Source organism: Schistocerca cancellata, chromosome 7, assembly GCF_023864275.1.
Source record: "Schistocerca cancellata isolate TAMUIC-IGC-003103 chromosome 7, iqSchCanc2.1, whole genome shotgun sequence".
Lineage (NCBI taxonomy): Eukaryota > Metazoa > Arthropoda > Insecta > Orthoptera > Acrididae > Schistocerca > Schistocerca cancellata.
In genome coordinates, this window is record NC_064632.1 from 606,850,823 (window position 1) to 606,874,910 (window position 24,088).

Here is a 24,088-nt window from a genome sequence, read left to right on the forward strand (position 1 = left end):
ACAAAATGTTAAAAGTTGATTTTATTAAACTGAACAAATAATTGAGCAATGAAAAATGGCAGCAAGTATTTATGTTTTTAAATCTGTAAAATTACTCGATGTAAGTCACAGATATAATCATTAAACTGCAATCTTAACACCCCTCCTCACTGTAATGATTTTACATTTAATATTAGGAGAAATTAAGATAAACCTAACAAGCTTCTCAAAGCAGTGAGTCTAGGGGCTGGTAAGCCTTCAGTATGCCTGCAATCGGGTCCTCCAAACGTTCACACTCGGCAGTGATGTTTTTGCAGTGGTGAAGTTGACGCACAAACATATATCTTAATGTTTGTGTGCCTCAACTAGTGATAGAATAAATCGCTGAATAAGTGCTAAATGTTCGTTTCACATTAATGGACATCATCACGCCCTCCAGTAAAACAGAATGCAATCAGTCGCTAAAATTTATCAATGTTCATTTCTTCTTTATGTACCCCTAAGGGAACTTTTATGCTCAACTTTGTACCCCCAATGATACATCAGCTTAGTTAGTAAACATGTTACACATGGAAAGACTTAATCCACAGCAATATATTAATCAAAATAAACAACCACTTGCACAAAAGAAATTTAATTTCTTTACTGGTGGTGCTGTGATAATGTGATCATATGGTTCACAGTGTCTCCACAAAAACATTTTGGTGTGTGCCTCTTAATGCTGACACCTGCAAATAACGCGATACATGTAACTTTCTGAAGAAGGGCACTAAGTGCCCAAAACTGTTAAAAATTACGGCCGTAGTTTCCCCTTGCTTTCAGCCGTTCGCAGTACCAGCACAGCAAGTCCGATTTGGTTAGTGTTACAAGGCCAGATCAGTCAATCATCCAGACTGTTGCCCCTGCAACTACTGAAAAGGCTGCTGCCCCTCTTCAGGAACCACACGTTTGTCTGGCCTCTCAACAGATACCCCTCCGTTGTGGTTGCACCTACAGTACGGCTATCTGTATCGATGAGGCACGCAAGCCTCCCCACCAATGCCAAGGTCCGTGGTTCATGGGGAGTTCATAAGTGTAATGCCATATATTTCGTTATAATGGATGGTAATGGCAATTCATATTATTCAAAAATGGTCCTGAGACAAGTGTACAAAGCAACTTGAAAACGACATTTTGGGTTCCAGCAACCCCATAATTTATAGGAAAGAAACTGTATTAAATTCTGCATGAAATTTGAGAGAAATTATAATGATACAAATTCAAACTCTCTTCGTCTATATATATTACTGCTTGCACTCTGAAACGTAGGCAGATTACTAAACCTGCCATTTTTTCCAACTCCTACCAAGTCATCCCTTTATCCCATTAGCCAGGTAAAGGCAGTTGTGTTTTAATAGTTTGAAAACATGAGTTGTTAGCACCCCATTTCATTTCAGCTTTCTTTTCTGACTGTTTCTCATTGAGAACAGAACCAAATTCTGAAAACAATAAATAAACTACTGTTTGTTATTGCCAGTCTCTTCATAATTTATATTGTATTTTGCTGACTACTCATCCTGTCCTTCAGTATTTGCGGCACAGATTTTCATCTCCAATTTTCTTTTTTCCGGTACACAAATGATTTTGAACTGACAAGTTCAAGTTGAACCATCATGGCATGTGTCCATACTCATAATCCAGTTAGGTGCCAATAAGGAAACGATGTGAAAGATAGTGTGAATTGAAAGTCACATATAATACATGTGTTATATATAAAATATCATCGGCTTAGAATGAAACCATCATATAAATAATAATTGAGATCCAAGGTTTTTTACGTAATAATTATTCTGTAAAAAACTTTGTATCTCAACCATCAGTATGCCGATGGGAGGTGCTGCGTTCAGTGAGGAAAAAAAGAAACCATGTATACTGCTAGGCGAGCATGTTAAATGAAAAAACCATACACAAGAAGTTTGTTTTATGTGTTTTAATAATTTGCAGCAGTTTTCAACAGCCAGGCACACATTTATCGCCACTAGGTATGTACAATTCTATTTATCTTTACATTAATATCTTAATCAATATACCCAAATAATTTTATTTCAAAATGCTACAATTATAAGTGAAAACCAAGCATAAAGGTTATGTCAGATAAAATGCAAAACTAATTAACTCAAAATCAGTTTACTTCACCTCTTGTTAAATTTGTGCTTTCTGAGATAGAAGGTTTTCATTATAAGCCAATGATGTGTATTCAAGCTGATTTCCAATGGACGTGAAATGAAACAACAGTAAAATTACAGAGAGAAATGAATGCTAGTTGTACTAACATGACATAGTATTTCAATATCAGTCACAGAGTAGCTCTGACACTAAAATACCACAGTAAAACCACTGAACGAAGTAGACTTACCGATTATTTTGTGAATCTTATGACATAACTGCTCAAGCAAAAGAACATTCTTCTGGGATAACAACTGATGGACAGCTTGAACAACTTTGTAAGGAACATACTCTTTGCATAACTCATCAGGTAACAGACCAATCCACTTCTTGAATGAAGGACTCCTGAGGAAGAAAAATACATGGTTTATTATTGCCTGCACAATGGAAAAAGTGGAAAAAAAGAAAGAAATAAAGTAAAAATGAAACATGAACTGAATTTTTGTCAGTTCCGTAAACCACATGTATTGAAGGTGTGACGGGAAATTTTATGAAAGCTCACCATTTTAATTTTCAAAGTGTGGTATTTTTTATTTAATAGGCAGCATCACTTTAATGACAATGTGGCATAAGCAAATTCCACAAATTTCCCTCCTTCACGGGGGTACTAAGCTGGTACCATGCTCTGTCTAAAAATTTCACTTTCATTTTGAAACGTCATATTAAATCATTGTCCCAGATGATCACGGTCACAGTGTTTCATATTTACTGTCTATGCATCTGTATTTATTGTTTTATTGTACAACAGGTAATTGACACGTGATACTGCCACATTGTGTGATCACAGATGTGCCCTTTCCTTTCTTAATTGGAATGCCCCATTGCATATGAGGAGTACTGATGTACAGTTAACAGTGGCGGAGAAAGTCCAGCTACAATTTTAGGTCACATGAAATGAGAAGTGAGTGAAAATTTCTTCTTCTTCTTCTTTTTTTTTTTTTTTTACATTACATGCACATTGCCTACAGGCCTATTTCAGTCAATGTCTCAATGGTCAGTAACGACCGCAGTGTGGCATAAAAGGTTAGTGCCAGCAAGGAATAAATGATTTGCAAAACTTGCCATCGTTGGTTAATGTCCTATGTGTTTTCTTTCTGCTCAGAACACAACAGGAGACAGCAGCTTCCCACATGAAAAGAACAAGGACATTCCACAGTGTAGAAGTGGAATCTGTGTTACTATTGTCCACACATCTACTGTAGGAGTATATTTTGAAAACTGACAAGTCAAAATTAAGGGTTCACAGATAACGAGCAACTGAATAGGTTCAAGATGGGCCACACCGTGTGCCTACATGGAACCCTTTTACAGGACTGTCAATAGTTTTTGGATGTGAAAAAGGTGATAAAAGTGACAAAATTTAGCAAACAAGTGACTAACTTTATTTAATACGTGATGACATTTATTTAAAAAATAACATTATTGATATAAGTAGAGAAATATCCCCCACCAAAAAGGCCAGATAAGATCATAAGTAACTGTTTAAAAACAAGAATAAATAATTTCTTTAACTTTTATTCTAATAACTGTCAAATGTGACATGCTTCATACTTATTTTATCTTCCTGGACTGTATAAGGGGAATATCAAACTTCTATGTACTGCACTGTTATCAACAGTAAATGTACAACTTTGGATGTGGTTTGCTAACTAATTACATAAGTTGTGTACAGTTTACAAACTTTCCACCATTATTAATAAACACTTTAGCTCATAATGTAAGTCATGTACTGAAAAGAGATAAAATAAAAAACAAGCTTGTAATTGCATAGAAAATTACATTGGAGTAATTAATGTCTTTAATTCTTTGATTTTTTTGTTATAAATGATATTAAAGCATTTTTTTCTTTTATTAAATCTAGACTGGAGAGCATCTGCATCTTTTTTCTGATTTTAAACTTCTTTCTGGACCTGAAGAGCTGCTGTCGACATGGCCTGGGCAAACCTTGCTTTTTAAAAGTCTTTCTTTTGTAAGGCAGCCACAAGCCTCACTAGTATCAGAGCTTATTAGCTGCCATAAATTTTCCTGTGCCTGCTGTCATTTTTAAGTATTTCTTCACATGATGAAAACTCTCTTTCTCCCCTTCAAGTTTTTGTTGACTTTCTTCTTCCTGAACTGCTATTTTTTCCTATTCATATTTTTGTTTTTCCCTTTCTTCTTCTAGATAGTTCTGGTATTTGTTGTATGCTCTATGCACCAAAGAAATCAGCTCTTTGGTCATAGGTAGTTTGTCATCGAATTTCATTTTACCTTTTACTGTCATAACTGCAGTGACGGATTTTGCTGAGTGATGTCTGTCTTAAGATATCTTCTTGATCGAAAGCAACTAATTTGCACCCTCAGCATTCCCATGAGACAGAGCTAGAGCTGCTGTCACCACTCTACTTGTCCACGACATTTTGCTTGAACTTGTGCTGGTTTCTAACTGGAGAAGCCTCCTTTCATCCACTAGCTGACCACAGTCAGTATCCTGAGGTAATATTTTTGAGATGTTTACAATGTCACTGACACTTTCTGCTGATGTTCTGTTACATGGATGAAGACACCAGAAATGCTACAGATTTCTTGATCCTGCCAGCTTGGTTTTATGAACATATATACAAGCCTTAGTAAAATGCTTCTTAACATGAGCCAAGAACTGAAGGGGGTTCTTTCCAGATACCCGCTTGAGAGGTGCTGTCAGAAGCTGAACAATGTGCTTGTCACCGCTGTCTTCTTAGCTAGAATAAAATGCAAGAAGTATTTTTTGACATCATCCCATTGCTGAAGCACTCTCTCTGCAGCTGCTTGCAAGGTTAACCATCTGGATGGGCTACGCTTTATTAAATGAAGCCTAGGCAATCCCTGTGAAAGCTGCTACTGTTCAGAGAAGATGCTGAACTGCACAATGCAGCTGTAATATGAAGCTGTTGTGGTGCCATTTTTGTACAAAATAACTCTTTATGCCTTGATGACACTGCATGTTGATTCAGTGCCTGAAACCTCTTCTTTTCCACATTTACGACGATATCGCACACTACACAAAACACTTCATGATCACCATTTTTCTGTCCACTCAGACACCTTGGCTCCTGTTTCATTCTCTCTTGAAGAACTAGTTGCTTCTAACAAAACATCTGCCCACTGTACTTGGGATGATGCACCAAGGCAGTAGGTTATTGTGGAAGAAGATACAACGACTGGGAAGTCTGATGTCAACTCTCACAAGACCATGGGATGTAAACAAAAGGTTAGTCAGAAATCAGGAGTGATGCCATATGGACAACAGACCTTTTCAATTGACCCCAATATCAACACTCAGTTGAGATGACATCGTGGACTGGTAAACAATGCACTGTTGCTGTGGAGGAGTTTTACAAAACAGTGGCAGCTATGTGGGTGTGCAATGTGTATTTTCTGCTCTATATAATCATGAACATCATGCCCCACTCCAGTCAGCACATACTATCAAGAGTCTGAATACAGAACTTTGAGGTAAATGGGTGACATACTGAGAAAGAGACGTGGAAGTGTAAAACACAAGTGCACACCGGAGAACGTTGCGTGAGTAGAAGCAGCCTCCAGCCGAAGTTCTACCAATCTGCAAGCAAGCACACGCTGCAACCTGACATATCAAATCGCAGGGTGTGGCTAATATTGCATGAGGAACTGCAATACCACCTGTACGAGGCAAGGCCATATGCAAAACCTCAAAGCATTCTATTAACATGCTAAAGTACATCTTTCCTGGTCTCTAAGATCCCCTGACCTGTCAGCATATGATTTTGTTCATTGGGGTAGTTTGATATCTCACATCTTCTAGTGTGACCCACTACACAGCATCCAGGACTTGAAGGATTAAATTTGGGAGGAGGTTAATCAAATCTCAGTGCCAGTCTTGCAAGATATGACGTCTCACTTCCATAAATGACTGATTATGAGCATGAAGGAATATGGCGGCCATTTATGTGGTGTCATTTTTAAGTAATGGGCATTTTAATTGCAAGCATTGTAAATTATTGTAGTGTTTCTTTTATATTGCTCTGAATAAATGTGTATCTCTGGTTGTGGTTTGAAAATCACCTGTAAGTATTTTCCTTCTCTGCCAAAAAGCTACCCAAACCACCTCAGATTGTAGAAAAAGTGACTGAAAGTGATTTATAACAAGAAAAAGTAACTCAATGATACAAAGTGACTTCAGGTGATGAAAGTGACTTGTTGGCAGCAATGCCTTTTGTTTTCGAAACATTACTATCATGAAAAGTCACTAATTCACATTATTGGAAGCAAGTTGTGATGGTAAGCATTCATCACTCAAGAAAAGGATTTGTGTTGTGACTCGCCGATCTATCAAAGTGCCGCCGTGCAGCTACGCGCATCCTCTACAATGCGACGCTGTCTGCCAGCCATGCAGCAGCAGCGCCACCTAAGCGGCCAGCTAGCCAGCAGCCGCTAGACTTGGACTCAGTTATGATTTGACTGTTAAAGTGTACCCTGCGAACTGTCGCTGCAATCGATGCCCTTCCTCACCCTACATCTGTTAAGGAACTGCAGGCCTTCTTGGGGAAAATAGCATACTATCACAAGTTTTTACCATCTGATGCTTCGGTGGCTCAGCCATTGCATCGCCTGTTGCATAAAAACGTGCCTTTTCACTGGTCCGTGTCATGTGATGCGGCTTTCCAGAAATTGAAGACTATGGTGAAACAGGCCCCGTGCCTGGCTACTTATCGACCTGGTCAACATCTTGTTCTTGCCACGGACGCCTGCCTCTCAATACGGGGTCAGTGCAGTCCATGCGCACCGTTTTTCTGACAGTTCTGAACAACCCATTGCTTATGCCTCCAAAACGCTCACGGATGACCAACAAAAGTATTCTCAAATTGAAAAAGAAGCTTTGGTGTTGTTCTCTATGGATCCAAATTTCATCTTGTTACAGATCACAAACCACTTGTTTACTTGTTTCAGCCATCAACATCACTTTCTGACAAGGCTGCACACCGCCTCCAGCATTGGGCTCTTTACTTGTCTCGTTATGAGAGTCATTTCCGGCCGACGGCTCAACATGCGAATGCTGATGCACTGTCTCGCCTTCCCATGGGTCCTATTCTGGCATTCGATAGCGACGAACTTTTGTGTTTCCACCTGGATGTTGCTGAACGGCGGGTTGTGGACGGGTTCCCATCACCGGGATACCGGCTGGCGGCTGCTACGGGTTCTGACCCTACCCTCTCCTGGGTTTTACGCTGTATTCAGAAGGGTTGGAGAGATTGTCCGGCCACTAAGATTTCTGATCTGTTGCGGAACTATTATGCTTTGCGTTACCGCCTCACGGCTAGGGATGGTGTTATCCTCCTTTCCACCGAAAATGCTTCGCCGCGTGTTGTGGTACCTGCATCTTTGCGTGCTTCGGTCTTGCGCCTCCTTCACCAAGGGCACTGGGGTGTCTCTCGCACAAAATCCCTGGCGTGCTGTCATGTGTACTGGCCCGGCATCGACTTTGAAATCGCACACACGGTCGCTGCCTGCGGCCCTTGTGCGTCACAGGCCGCTGCCCCGAAGTCATCTTTGTCACCGTGGCCTTCGCCTGAGAAGCCCTGGGAGCGTATTCGTGCTGACTTTGAGGGACCTTTTTTACACACTTATTGGCTTCTCGTTGCTGACGCCTACTCTAACTTTCCTTTCATTGTCCGTTGCATGTCACCTAACACCTCGGCAACCACCAATGCTCTAGCTCGCATTTTCTCTTTGGAAGGCCTTCCCTCTACTCTTGTTACAGATAATAGTCCGCAATTTGCCTCTTCCAATTTTGCGGAATTTTGTGCCCATCACGGCGTCATGCATGTCATGGCCCCTCCGTTCCATCCGCAGTCAAATGGTGAGGCTGAACGACTGGTCCGCACATTTAAGGCTCAGATGAGGAAACTCTTGACTTCTTCTGCTGATGACGCGCTTCTCCAATTTCTGGCTTCTTACTGTTTCACCCCCACGGGCGACCACACCCCGGCTGAGGTCTTACATGGCCGACAGCCCCGCATGCTACTTCATCTTCTGCAGCCTTCCACCTCACGGCTGCGGGTGCCTTCGCTCGGCCGGTTCACCGCCGACGACCTCGTATGGGTACGGGGATATTGCAGGTGGCCAAAATGGAGTCCTGGCCGCATCTTACGACACCGTGGCCAACGCCTGTACGAAATCCAGATGGACACGGGTGTTGCAGTGCGTCATTTGGACTAGCTTCGGCCTCGTGTGCCGGCAACGCCTGTTCCAGATGCCGCTACACCACCTTCGGCTCTACCTGACGCTCGGGATACTGGAATCTCTCATTACTCACAACGCAGTCCTCTCACCATCATATCGGTGCCAGCACAAGAACTGACGCCACCAGGAGATGTGCAAATGCAGGAACCAGATGACCATCATCTGTCCGAGCAACTCTACTCGGTTCCTTCTCCTACGGATGCGGACACATCGCCCACGTCTCCTGTTATAACAACCGGACTTGCCGCAATGGGCAGACTGGCACACGGGGCCCCAGCAGATTCGACCCCCCATGTCTCCTGTCAACTCGACCCGTTATCATTGGGGACACTTCCGTCCGTATGGGAAGCCTCCTCCTCGAGACTTTACGGCGAGTCAAACAACACCTATGGACGTTAGCAATCTACAGGCCACCTCCATCAGGACCTGTGAAGAATCTCCCAAGGGGGGAAAGTGTTGTGACTCGCCGATCTTCAAAGTGCCGCCACGCAGTTACACGCATCCTCTACATGCAGTGCTGTCTGCCAGCCGTGCAGCAGCAGCGCCACCTAAGTGGCCAGCCAGCCTGCGGCTGCTAGACTTGGACTCAGTTATGACTTGACTCTTAAAGTGTACACACGTCTTACACTGTTTACTTGATCTGTGACTTTCATGTAGTGCGTCTTCCTTGAAATATAATTGTTCAACTTGAAGTTATTACAGTTTCAGAAAACCCAGAGAGAACTGGAAAATCAACTGACAGCCTCTGTACAGACCACCTGCTGTCCGGCTGCCTAGCCTCAACACTGCTACACAGGCAGTTCGGTTCAGTGCCCTTGTTAGGAATGAGGACATTATTATTTTCCAAAACCACCTTTTTTTACGCCTGGTCACCTTTCTGATGGTATATTTTCTTCAAAGTCCGAACCTTTTTTAAAAAACTGACAGAGTGGTGGGAAGTGAGGAGGAGCATTCCAAACTCTTAAAATAATTGTATGCATTGACAAACACCTCCCACACAGAGGGTGCGGCAGCAATTCAAATGGAATTCTTGCTCTTTTCCACCTACCACTCCACATAAATGGGATGAATCAGAACTTTTTTGTGACATGTGGCAGTGTTTCATTCACTTTATTGGTGCAGCAGTAAAATATTTTACTGGTATATTGTTCTGTGATCATTCTTTCTTCAGATGCCATAATATCATCGCCAGAACTTTTGGATGGATGGGAATATCTCCATCTTCTTTGCAGCAAATTTACCAGAAGTGACCCATCGTGTTCATTGTTTTAAATTGCTCCCAATACAGCTTCTTCCATGTTGAAATCCTCATCCACATGTCATTCACTGTCTGCCTTCACAAGGCCCTTTGGGTGAATAATTTTTCTGTCGGCAACTTATCTTGTAAAATATTAACTGTCATTTCTATTGCCATGCTCCTACAGGCTCTGCTGCTTCACATACTTTCGACTGACAATTGATGAGAATCGTATTGTGGGCTTTTTCAGTGATTTCTTTGATAACCACATCTGCTGGCTCTACTGGGGAATCCTTGTCAAACCCAGGCGTTAGAACCAAGAGCTAACTGTTCTTACTGAAGAAGTGTCATCACAAACAAAATCCATTTTTGTTTTTATCTTGTCTCACGTGAAGAGGGGGTGGGGGTGGGGGGGGGAATATATGTGTAGCACAACTTACTGCAGTGACCGTCAAATCTAAATACACAGTACACGACAGTACCACACCAACCTGCACTTACAGTGACATCTGTCTTTGAACACAGTCTCTTATTGAACTGCCAATATAATTATTTCGAGGATTACATCCATTAGTCACCTGCAAGTGTGAGAGAAAAATTGGAATGTTGTCACGCCAGCGAACCATAGACATACACATATTGGCAGCATGTGGTACTCACTTCTGCCCTCACAGGGCGTACCAGTAAATCCACCCGTAAAGGCAACCCTGCCAGTGCTGAATGGCAGAGTGCAGCAATGCGATGCTGGCCTGAGCATCGGGCAAATCCAACCCTCTGTTACACCTCTGTCTCAGTAGCCAGTTGACTGTCGGTTGCCGACCAGTGTGTTTTGAGCATTTGTGTTGCTATCTCTGCACTGCAAAGTGGTGAATCAGAACCTTCGTGGACTGAAGGTGTGTGGAGAGCTCTTTGTACTGAGGCACTTGGGATATGAATCCATGTTTTGAGAGGCAAACAAGTGTGTAACAATCCCACAATCCCACTGAAAATGGGCTTGAGAGGGTGGCCACTAGTGTTTGGTGGTGATGGTGGTGGTGGGAGGGAGGAGGTGGGGGGAGAGTAGGCATTGGCACCTCCCATGGTTTTTAAACCCCCATCCTCCCAGGAAAGTTGCAGAGAAATGAAAAGAAAACTTAACATTCAGATCATTTTAACAAACAAGTACAGGGGACTGGTACATAATTGTAACTTGACATATAGAGATTGACCAACAATGAAGCTGTTATTTTCTTTAATCAGTTTTAACCCTTTATAGGTTTGGGGACATTTTATAGATCAGGTCCAATAGGTGGAACATTTCATTGATTTACAGACAAATTTCGTTTTTATGGCTGCATGCCTCAGAGGGAACGCTTCACCACAATGTAGTTCTCACACAACTCAACAAATTGCAGGAGCGTATTGCCATTATGATTAAAAGAATGACCTCACTTTGTATTCCTGATGATATTTGCTGCACTGAGTGCCTCTCCTAGTTTGTCAGTACATGTATTGTTGACGTTAGAGGAATTTTGCCGTCTATTCCCTGAAGCTTTCTCATTGGGAATGTGTTTCAGACCTGTAGTCTGGCACTTGGACACTGAGTGATTGTGGCTGAAAACAATAACAATGTGCCAATCGCTACAGCCTGCTCACACTTCATCAGGACATCGACAAATTTGTAACTGAAAGAGGAGTCAAAACCACCACCACCACCACCACCACCACCACCACCACCACCCCCTTCCCTATCCTGTCGTCTGCGCAGGTAGTGGTCAATTTATTGTGTGTCCACTCTAGCTCAGATTACTAACGAGGAGGTACTGAATCAAACTGGCAAGGAAAGAAATTTATGGCACAACCCGACTGAAAAAGAGATCAGTTGACAGGACACTTTCTGAAGCATCAAGGAATTATCAATTTGGTAATGGAAGGAAGTGTAAGGGGTAAAAATCGTAAAGAAAGACCAAGGCTAAAATGAAGTAAGCAGGTTCAAATAGATGGAGGTTGTGGTGGTTATGCAGTTATGAAGATGCTTGCACAGGAGAGACTAGTGTGGAGATCTGCATTAAACCAGCCTTTGAACTAAAATCAACAACAGCAACCACCACCACACAGTAACATGCTCCTGTTCGGTACCTGTGACTTCCAAACTATGTTCTGTTATGTATAACATATCTGTAGAAACAATATGAATTGGGGTAGATTACTTTTCACCATATAGTGGAGATGTTGAGCAGCAGACAGGTACATTTAAAAGCACGTATATATAAAAGACTAAACCATTAGACAAAATCCTTCAGATTTACACACACACACACACACACACACACACACACACACACACACATATTTATATATGCACAAATCACATATACACATACCCTCTATCACCTTCAAGTTCTGAGGTCCGACTGCAGCCAGAAGCAATTTTGTATGGTGTGGGTGGGGGTTACAGAAGAGACAGGGACCAGAGAGATGAAGATAGAGCAGGTCAGGGGTGGGGTAAGCTGCTGTAGTACTGAATGTGGGAGTGTGCTGGGTCATTGTGGGGACAAGGTGGTGGACTATAAGTGCAGCAGTGTGAGGCTGTGCTGTGGTGTGGTGGGAAGGGATGAAAGGAGGGGGGGATATGTATGTGTGACGCTGCAGTGGGAGCAGGAAAGGGCATGGAGGCAGGCGGAAGAAAGGCATTAGTGAGGATTGAGGCCAGAGGGGTTATGAGGATGAAGGATATGCTGCAGTGACAGTTTTCAACTATGCAATTAAGATAATTTGCTGTCGGTGGAAAGGTTTCAGTAGCACGTGTTGTGAAGCAGTCACTGATGTCGAGCATATGGTGCTGGTACCGTGCTCGGCAACTGGTGGTACAAGCTGTTCTTCAGACACACTTTGGAACAGATAATCACGCATAGTGACACCCACGTAGAATACAACACAGTCATCAGAGTTAAGCGTGCTACTTTTATAGTTTCCTCCAACTTTGATGGGATAGGCAATAAACTGTGACAGGACTGAGGCAAATAGTAGTGGGAGGATGTATGGAACAAGTCTTTCATCTAGGTGTTTTACAAAGGATACGAGCCACAAGAAAAGGGTTGGGGACAGAGGTAGACAATGATAATGTGGAGTTGCGTGGGTGGCAGGGGACACCGAGAGGCAGAGAATGCAATTCAATTGCTCTGGTCTCGTATGGTACTGAGACATGTAGGGTGCGCTTCTTCGTAACTAGCCAGTGGATATATGATGGATGGTAGGTGACTTGAGACAATGCACAGATGATCTGTTTCTAGACAGTGTGGTGGGTAATCTCCATCTGCGAAGGCCACAGTGAGACTCTCCAAATATTTGGAGGAGGAATGCTTGTCACTGAGACGCAACAACTGTGCTAGGCTGTATGAAAAGGCCATCCTGGGGTGGAATAGGTGCCAGCTGTCAAAATGGAGGTATTGTTGGTGGTTGATGGGTTTCATGGGGACGGAGATGCTTATGGAGCTATCAGTAAGGTGGTGGGCAACATTGAGGAAGTCGGCTGGTTGGGCTGACGTGGACCAGGTCAAGTAAATGGAGGAGAAGGCACTGAAGTTCTGAAGGAATATGGATAGGGTGTCTTCCACCTCATTTCAGATAATGAGGATGTCATTAATGATCTGAAAAGCAGCTTCAATATTTTTTAACTTCCTAAATCAGGATGATAAGATTATTTTTTAATAAGCGTCTTACGTTCTTATGGAAAACACGACGTTTATCATGACTGTTACCCTCTGTGCTGCCCAAACTGTCATTTTTTGTTTCTCCAAAAACTGTTGCAGTTGTATCCGGTTTTATCTCACATCTCTGACTTTCTGCGAAAATTTATCCTAAAAGAGACATAGCAAAAATACTGAAAGTCACACAGATTTGGTGCTCTTGTTATACTCAATGCTTCTGGCAATTAACTGTGCAGGTACCCTCTAACTAGGAACATTGAGATATAGATTGTGCCATCTGTGCTGCAACTATGTGAAGGGTGATCACCAGTCACACTCACTTTCTTGAGTGACTTTTGAAGCTACACATTTATATGTTGGACTGAATGCACCATCCTGGGCCAGTAGTATCACTCGAAGAGTGACAGTCTTCACATTAGTGCGAGCAGCATTCTGAGTGATGTGCTCGATGTCCTCAAGTGCACAAATTGTTTCTGGTAGTCCTCATAATTACTAATAAGCACTACACGGTATGCTATACAACGATCTTTCCCCAGATGGCCAAATTCTGGCATCTACCCAGATTGGTTCTTTTAAGCTTCACTCCGCCCCCCCCCCCCCCCCCAAAGTCTTGATAATCATCCTTTACAGCCACCAGTACAATTACTCTCAGCTGTAAATCCATAAACTTTTCATCAATTCAACAAGCTAAGGTAAACTAGCTCTACAGACAAACTACGTGAGATATGTTGGAGAGGTGCCAATGTAAAACAATTTGGTTTCAACTGTTTCCAGAGATTTAGCATAAAAATGTTATACTTGTTTCTTAGACTTTTTGTCACTGAAAGTAACACTAGAGACAAAACACTATTTCACAGAAAGCATCAACAAGAAGGAATTTCTAAGTGAAAATTAGAATGTTACCTTTGCCAGTAGGAGATTTCAGACCTGGACAGCAACTCACATAGGATATGTACGAGTTTTGCTCTCCTTCCGATGACAGCGACAACTACATTGAGGAGCTCTGGCACCCCACTCCACGTCTTCGCTTCTCCCGAGAGCAACTCCCGGAGCACAGGCAGCAGCTCAGCATCGTCAACGGTGCGAGACTCCAGGCACTCTGCGAGACAGTGGACCCTCAATCTGTCATACTGTAACACACTTCTGATGCATTTATTTACTGTGAGATCAAGCGGTAGATGAAATAGAAGCTAGCATTGAGCACAAAAAGTGAATCACTTCTTCGTGGCATGTGTTAAAATGTCACACCAAATTCCCAATCCCAGCTCCTTAGCAGCTTTGTGCCCTTCCATTAAAGCGACCTGTTTTACAGACGTATTCAAACATTTCATTGCTGTTTTCCAGCCTGAACCGACTGTCGGCACACACTTTTAACCTATTACAAATGTACAATACATACAATAGACCGTTAATCTAAAATAACTTCAATTTTTAACTTAAATCTTCATTGCAGAGATGTATTCAGTAACTTATTCAGCAAAATATCATGGGGCTAGAAATGTAACTGCATTATACTGGCATGAAATTATAAAAATAATGAAAGGAAAGGAAATACACTGTAACAGTCACTAACGTCCAATCGAATTACCCACTTTCGTTTCGTAAAGAGACAAATATCTTCTCTCTCTCTCTCTCTCTCTCTCTCTCTCTCTCTCTCTCTCTCTTCCTCCCCCTATATATATATCCAAACGAGAGAGCGCTGGTATGTTGATAGACACAATAACAAACACACACACAAATTTCAAGCTTTCGCAACCCAAGGTTGCTTCATCAGGAAAGAGGGATGGAGAGGGAAACACGAAAGGATTGGGTTTTAAGGGAGAGGATAAGGAGTCATTCCAATCAGGGGTGTGGAAAGACTTACCTTAGGGGGGAAAAAAGAACAGGTATACACTCGCACACATGCACATATCCATCCGCACATATACAGACACAGGCAGACATATGTAAATGCAAAGAGGTTGGGCAGAGATGTACAGATGGGCGGAAGTACAGAGGCAAAGATGTTGTTGAATGACAGGTGAGGTACGAAGGGTGGCAACTTGAAATTAGTGGAGGTTGAGGCCTGGTGGGTAACGGGAAGAGAGAATATATTGAAGGGCAAGTTCCCATCTCCGGAGTTCTGACAGGTTGGTGTCAGTGGGAAGTATCCAGATAACCCGGACGGTGTAACACTGTGCCAAGATGTGTTGGCCGTGCACCAAGGCATGTTTAGCCACAGGGTGATCCTCATTACCAACAAACACTGTCTGCCTGTGTCCATTCATGCGAATGGACAGTTTGTTGCTGGTCATTCCCACATAGAAGGGTTCACAGTGTAGGTATGTCAGTTGGTAAATCACGTGGGTGCTTTCACACGTGGCTCTGCCTTTGATCGTGTACACCTTCCAGGTTACAGGACTGGAGTAGGTGGCGGTGGGAGGGTGCATGGGACAGGTTTTACACTGGGGGCAGTAACAAGGGTAGGAGCCAGAGGGTAGGGAAGGTTGTTTGGGGATTTCGTAGGGATGAACCAAGAAGTTAAGAAGGTTATGTGGACGGCGCAAAGAGACTCTTGGTGGAGTAGGGAGGATTTCATGAAGGATGGATCTCATTTCAGGGCAGGAGTTGAGGAAGTCATATTGCTGCTGGAGAGCCACATTCAGAATCTGATCCAGTCCCGGAAAGTATCCTGTCACTGAGTCGCTTAGAGGAAGCCGCCTTGGTTATCCAAGCCTGCCAACCCAAAGTTTGGTACAGATTTATTGACATCTTCATGATATGGACTCACAGTGAAGTAGAAGTCCAGAATTTCCTCTCCAACCTCAACTCCTTTGGTTCCATCAGATTCACCTGGTCCTACTCCAAATCCCATGCCACTTTCCTCGATGTTGACCTCCCCTGTGGCTAAACATGCCTTGGTGCACGGCCAACACATCTTGGCACAGTGTTACACCATCCGGGTTATCTGGATACTTCCCACTGACACCAACCTATCAGAACTCTGGAGATGGGAACTTGCCCTTCAATAGGTTGGCGTATGAGGGGGCCATCCTGGTACCCATGGCTGTTCCGTTTAATTGTTGGTATGTCTGGCCTTCAAAAGTGAAGAAGTTGTGAGTCAGTACATGGATGGTTTCCGATGGTAACAGATGGGGTAAGGATTCCAGGTGATTCCAGGTGTTCGAGAAAGTGGTTGGTGTCTGCTGTAACTTACCAAACGAAAGCGTTGGTACATTGTCTCTATCAACATACCAACACTTTCGTTTGGTAAGTAACAGCATCTTTGTTTTTGATATATATATATAAAGAAGCTGTAACATCACAAAGAAGCTGTAACTTACCAAACGAAAGCGTTGGTATGTTGATAGTGACTGGTCCACGTATCTCACATCGTTTGATACAGGTGACACTAATAGCTTGATAATGGCTCCAATCATGATCAAGAATAATGACTTTTGTCATACATACATCAAAATTTTGCATTCCTTGAACGGAAACACAAATTAAAAATAACTGTTTTCACAGTCTCTTTACCAGAATTTGTTATTTTATTTGTCTTTCAACTGAGCCTTCTTTGGAAAATTTCTTACTTATAACAACAGATTCCCTTGAAAACAGTTTTATGCATTCTTTATCTTTGCAAAAATTATTGGCAAACATAATTTACAACTTGATGACAAGAACTCACTTCTTACATACTGCAACACCATCTCAGAGACTTGGCTGTCTACCGGCTGCAGCAGACAGCACGCCAAATAGCAGAGGGCCAGGTTCTGCTGCACACAGTCAGCATCAAGAGCTGTAGGCACTCCAGATTTTGTTAGTAGCTGCATATTTCTGCGGTGCTCCCGCTGCTCTCTCTTGTCACTTGACGGCAACTTGTTGATCGAGTAAGGGAAGCCAGACATCAAATGCTGTCTGAAGTCAGAAGAACTTTGTTGCCTAAACAACAGTGTCTGGAAGAAGAAAGGAAAACTGAAAGTAAATGTGAAGCTCAGTTAATAACGAAAGAGTTCCGTAGATCTAGTCTACAGAATAACTAATTGAATGCTAATACACTAACATAAAACATCCAAGAGTGGAAAGAAAATTCTGACTTAAAGACATGGAAATAAAATGCTTTTGGTGAGATCAACACAACAGTGGAAACAAATTGAATTGTGAGGTGGCCTCAATTAAATGTTTTTGTGAACTAATTCCATAAATTATAATTCTTTGTGAACTCACTAAATGTTGTACATCACAATACAAACCAAACCAAAAGGAAATTGGATAAATAACTAGAAGGATGAAAAAACTGCAAATAATTCTCATATTAATCATTTCAGTCACTATTTTTTTTAAGCCGTTGAAATAAAATTGCATTGTCCTTTATCAAATAATTTACCTAAACACCCTGACTGAAAAAGAAACTGATATCTCACCAACAAATTTTGAAAAATATTTCATGAATTGATATATCACAGGACCATATACCTGTGAATCACGTGCAATTAAAAAGCGATACCACTCAATAAAGCTGAAGTTTCCCCACGTTGATACGGAAATGGTCTCAGACGTGATGCGCATGCAGCCTACCCCTCCCATCATATGACATTACATTGTTTGCTCACTGTTATTGCTGTTTTATTGATCTCTAGTGTTTTCTAATAGTAGTGTATTTTAATTAGTTTAATAATTTCTATAATAGTGGTTTGGAGTCTGAAGGATGTTGGGAAAGATCATGTCAATAATGGTAAGATCATTTTAATTAGTTTAATAATTTCTATAATAGTGGTTTGGAGTCTAAAGGATGTTGGGAAAGATCGTGTCGATAATGGTAAGATCATGGGCAATATGCTGGCATATAAGGAGGTGGCGTCAAATAGTAACGAGTACGGATCCAGGGGGTAAAGGTGTGAGCATGGTGGAGAGTTGATGAAGGAAATGGTTGGTGTCTTTGACATGGGAGGCTAGATTACGGACAATTGGTTGGAGGTGTTGCTCAATTGGGGCCGAAATTCTTTCAGTGGGGGCACAATACCAGCGACAATATGGCATCCAGGATTCTTGGGTTTGTGGATTTTGGGGGGCATGTAGGAGGTGGGTGTGCAGGGTGTCGAGGGAAGGGCCTAAGGCTTTAAGAAGGGATTGGAGTTGGTTTTGAACTTGTGGGATTGGATCACTCTGGCATTGTTTATGGGTGGAGGAGTCAGATAACTTGTAGAAGCATTCTGCCATGCAGTCACTGTGATTCATAACAGTGGCGGAGGCTTTGTCAGCATGTAGGATGATTAGGTCAGGATTTGGTTGGTTGGTTGGTTTGGGGAAGAAGACCAGACAGCTGAAGCTGGAAGAGGCAAGGCTGAATGTTGGAATTAGGGTAGTTTTGGTAGGAGGGATTGGCAGCAACTAATTCCTTCCATTGCAGGGATCAGGAGAATGAAAGTAGGTTTTTGACAAGTCCAGCATGGTTAAATTTGGGTTTAGAGCTAAAGGCGAGTCCCTTGGATAGCACTCAAACTTCTATGGAGCTGAGGGTATTGGTTGGAAGCTTAACAGTGACACGGGAATTTGTTGGCTCTGGATTTGGTGGAGAGTTGGTAGGGAGTTTTGGGGGATGTGGCAAGTTGGAAAGGTCACAAGTGGACAAGGAGGAACACTGTGGGTATGAAACGGGTTGGATAGTGGTGCCCTGAGGCAGGAGTAGGAAGACAGCAGGTCGGATAAGTTATGGAGGTGACGTCTGGAATACTACTCCAGGTGCTCAAGAGCACGGGGATACCCACTGGATCTAGCCTGCAACCCGATCTCCCTTGCCAATTCCCCTCACAGTTGCAATCCTCCCACCACTCCCAAGAACCGGCCACAATGGAGTGTCCCCTTCATCACCCAGAACCACCCCAGACTGGAACAACTGAACAACTATGAACCAGAGCTTTGATTACCTATTTGTACGTCGTCTCATTGTCACTGTAGGCCTGTACCATGGGACACAAGGATAGGATGTTGTTTGGTGGCCGGTATCCTCTTCTATAACACAAACTGCACACATATATTAAGAAGGTTGTTTATTAACCAGAACAGGAAGTTACTCATCTCAGCTGTTAGCACGAGTGACATAAAAGTAGGTATTTTAGGTGTTGCGAAACAACTCAAATCACTTAAGAAAGGCAAGTCTTCTGGTCCAGATGGTATACCAATCAGGTTCCTTTCAGAGTATACAGACACAATAGCGCCTTTCTTAGCAATCATATACAACCACTCAAATGACAAAAGGTCTGTTCCTCAGACTGGAAAGTAGCACAGGTCACATCAATATTCAAGAAAGGAAATAAGAGTAACCCATTGAATTACAGACCCATATCACTGACCTCAATTTGCAGGAGGATTTTGGAGCATATACTGTACTCGAACTTTATGAATCACCTTGAAGAAACTGACTTATTGATACATAACCAACACGGATTCAGAAAATATCATTCTTATGCAACACAGCTAGCTCTTCATTCCCATGAAGTAAAGAGTGCTGTCGACAAGGGATCTTAGATCGATTCCATATTCCTAGATTTCCAGAAGGCTTTTAATACCGTTCCCTCACAAATCAAATTGTGTGCATATGGAGTATCGTCTCAGTTGTGTGACTGGATTCGTGATTTGCTCTCAAGAGAGGTCACAGTTCGTAGTGATAGACGGTAAATCATCGAGTAGAACAGAAGTGATATCTGGCATTTTGCAAGGTAGTGTCATAGGCCCTCTCCTGTTCCTGATTCACATAAATGATCTAGGTGATAATCTGAGCAGCCCCCTTAGATTGTTTGCAGATGACGCTGTAATTTACCGTCTAGTAAAATCACCACACAATCAATTCCAATTACAAAATGATCTAGAGAGAATTTCTGTATGGTGCGAAAAGTGGCAATTGGCACTAAATAAAGGAAAGTGCGAGGTTATCCACATAGGTACTAAAAGAAGTCCGATAATTTTGGGTGTACAATAAATCACACAAATCTAAGGGCTGTCAATTTGACTAAATACCTTGGAATTACAATTACGAGCAACTTAAATTGGAAAGACCACATAGATAATATCGTGGGTAAGGCGAAAAAGAGACTGCGATTTGTTGGCAGAGCACCTAGAAGATGCGACAAACCCACTAAAGAGACAGCCTACACTACACTTGTCCGTCCTCTGCTGGAATATTGCTGTGCAGTGTGGGATCCTTACCAGGTAGGATTGACGGAGGACATCGAAAAAGTGTAAAGAAGGGCAACTTGTTTCGTGTTATCGCGCAACAGGGGTGAGAGTGTCACTGATATGATACGTGAGTTGGGGTGGCAGTGACTGAAACATAGGGTGTTTTGTTTGTGGCAAGGTCTATTTACGAAATTTCAATCACCAACTTTCTCTTCCGAACTGTAGGGAGAAACGATCATCATAATTAAATAAGAGAAATCAGAGCTCGAACAGAGAGATTTAGGTGTTCCCTTTTCCCATGCGCCATTCGAGAGTGGAATGGTAGAGAAGTAATATGAAAATGGTTTGATGAACCCTCTGCCAGGAACATAAGTGTGAACTGCAAAGTAACGATGTAGATGTAGATCTTAGGCTAGCTCATGTGGTACAAGCTTCTGTAATAGTCCATGTTAGCCTCACTGCTGGTGACGTGCACTGCACACTATTCTGGCTGCTATGTGTTGACTGACTGAACTAGAGGCAGAGCTAACTGGGACTGCGACTCCCACTGGGCTGCAAGTGATGACTCTACTCACTGACTCAATGGATGCCTGACTGGGCACTCCAGTCCGTGGCGGCAATCTAAATACTGGCAGTCGGGGCGGTTGGTGGTGCGTTTCTTGCAAGTTTGTCTTTGGCCTCTCTCCTGATAGGTGCGTTGCTTGCGCCTACTATCAATCTTCTCGCAACCTCTTTGGCGGCTGATGTACTGGCAGCAGCTGACGCTAGAACACGTGTTATCGTGCCCTGCAATGAATGACATCCAATCTGAGATACTTTCCATCCCTTCCAAAGCCGTGTTCCATCGCCTACCCAACCTTCACAATATCCTAATCCATCTCTTTGCCACTGCCACTCCCAATCCCCATATCAATACCCTGTCACACGAATCATATCCATGTGGAAGATCCAGGTGTAAAACCTGCCAAATCTGCATACCCAGTACTCCCTATTCCACAGGTTTATCCTACCCCATCAGAGGTCGGGCCACCTGTGGAAGCAACTGTGTCATTTACCAGCCACTGCCCAGTGCGAAGTAGTTCTTGCGCTAGCTGCTGGAGTGTACTTCATCACACTGCGAATTCTATAATGGTGCTCGATGACCCATCTACAATGTGCTCGGTGTCAGAAGTCGTGTGGTCGGTTGATCTCCTCCCTACCCCTACCTGAACGCCCCTCAGTGTTGAACAGGAATGTGGACCCCGAGAGGCCCTGTTGTTGGCTTCTGCATTGGAGTCTGGCATTGGCGGCGCATTGTGATTTGGTGTTGTCGGAAGATAGGTAGCTTCTCCGTCAGAAGATGGTAGGCAGTGAGCAGCATGAAATTCGTCAGGTGAAGGCCATCATCTTGAGTAAATTTTGGCTAGTTCATAGACTGTACTGGAGCACCTAACACGTAGATTCATTGCAGTATTGGGATCACTGAATTGAGTGCTATTACTGTGAATGCCATCAATTCCAATGATCAGCTCATGACGAGAGCTGGAATATTTAAAGGGAGCCATCGTGAAGCTATTATGCAAAGCTCGGTTCGTTATGTTGAAATGGGTCCTTCTCACTTTGCTATATTCACTTAACAGGCTGTTAACCACTGTGTTGGCCCCTCACTGTGTGTCCTTATGAAAGAGGTACAGTTTCTTGCAACAGGCATTACGAGTTAACAAATACGCGTGTCTCACTTTCTTAGGTTTTGTGTTGCAATCTCTTTTCTGCTGAATGCGTATCCTTGCTCGGCAAACAGTGCCGACGACCTGACCTACTTGCAACATATTGACTTGCTTCCTGCTTCTGTTTCTCATGACTTGAATTCGCCTGCGGCAGTGTGAGTGAGTTTTAATAAAAAAAATTTCTGATTTCTGTCCCTTACAATTAAGTGTGGTAACAGTACTATGAAGTCTGAACCATCTGAAACTATGTAATCCTAACTGTTTGTAGATTTAAATGATGCAAAATACTGAAATTGAATCTACTATTCTAACAAATCCAGCACTTGTAGAGGTCTCTCTCATACCCCATATACCAATCATGTGGGGGCGAGGGGAGGGGTGGGGGGAAATGAACACAGAGATGGGGAAGGATGAGACAGAGATTACGATGTACATCCAATTCCCATCATACCATCTGAAACTATGTAATCCTAACTGTTTGTAGATTTAAATGATGCAAAATACTGAAATTGAATCTACTATTCTAACAAATCCAGCACTTGTAGAGGTCTCTCTCATACCCCATATACCAATCATGTGGGGGCGAGGGGAGGGGTGGGGGGAAATGAACACAGAGATGGGGAAGGATGAGACAGAGATTACGATGTACATCCAATTCCCATCATATTCAGCAACTGTAAAGCAATGCTTCGTTCGTTAGTATAATATAAATACAATTCATAATGGATACTTGAAATTGTATTAATATATTTGCATTTTATATGTTTTTACAATTATATATATAACTGCTTTTATCCCGATTTTATCATTTGATTTTTTTTAACATGTTCATGCAATCATTCAAGTTGTGAGTTTGCATTATGTATGTGTATGTGAAAGTTCTGAACAATGAAAATTATCAAATAGTTGCTGTCTTAAGATATACGTACACACAAACATATCTATTCGTCTTTAAATACAGAGCATATAAAAATGGATTTGAATGTTGAATGTCCTAAAAACGATGTGTAGATATGAAATAGAAGATGAATCAGCGGTATAAATATGAATGTAAATTTACAGATGAAAACTTGTACCTAAGCTTGAAGCAAATAACTGTAGATTTCTATTGCATAGCCTCACGCAATCATATAGGTTTTACATAACCATAGGCTCATATATATAAATTAAAAGACAACCAACTGTGTACGGACAGCTTTCTTTTTGTATTCATTTTTAAGCGTCACTTTTAGGATGGATTAACCCCTTACTATCGCTGTAATACTACCCCAACAGAAATGAATGTAAACAAGTTACTTCAGCACAGTAAATCGCACATGTTTAGTACTGATTTTATACTTTTTGGTTTCATGTGAAATTGAAGTTGAACAACCAATCTGATGCAAGTTAGAAAGAAATAGACAACACAGTGAAATATGGAACACCAATTCCTGGAGCTACAGTCAAAGTGTGAAACTTGTCTGCCTGAATTTGATTTTAACAATCGTTTCACATGGTCAAAGCAGTTTTCTGACCCTGAAAGGTGTTATATAATAAAAACAAGAGCAGGAAATGAATACAATCCTGATATCAGTAAAAGCTATAGAGAAGACAGAAGTTTAAATAAAGATTGGTTTCAAAAGGGGGACAAAAGTTAAAAGATCATGGCTGCTTTATACTTCCTGGCAGATTAAAACTGTGTGCCGGACCAAGACTCAAACTCGGGACCTTTGCCTTTTGTGAGCAAGTACTCTACCAAGTACTCCACCCAAGCACGCCTCACGACTCGTCCTCACAATTTTATATCCGCCAGTATCTTGTCTCCTACCTTTCAAACTTCAAAGAAGTTCTCCTGCGAAAGTTGCAGGACTAGCACTACTGGAAGAAAGGATATC

The 24,088-nt window shown here is 42.3% G+C and overlaps 1 protein-coding gene across 4 annotated transcripts in view; it reads right to left on the reverse strand.

The window, feature by feature from the left end:
* The window catches only part of LOC126092191 (testis-expressed protein 10 homolog), a 180,712-nt gene that overhangs the window by 9,201 nt on the left and 147,423 nt on the right, over positions 1–24,088 (reverse strand). For all 4 annotated transcript variants that reach the window (XM_049907673.1, XM_049907675.1, XM_049907672.1 and 1 more), the window contains 3 exons: positions 17,021–17,288; positions 14,254–14,449; positions 2,375–2,529 (listed from right to left, as the gene is read on the reverse strand). In XM_049907673.1, the coding sequence (XP_049763630.1) occupies positions 2,375–2,529; positions 14,254–14,449; positions 17,021–17,288 (619 nt within the window). The remainder of the gene's footprint in view (positions 1–2,374; positions 2,530–14,253; positions 14,450–17,020; positions 17,289–24,088) is intronic.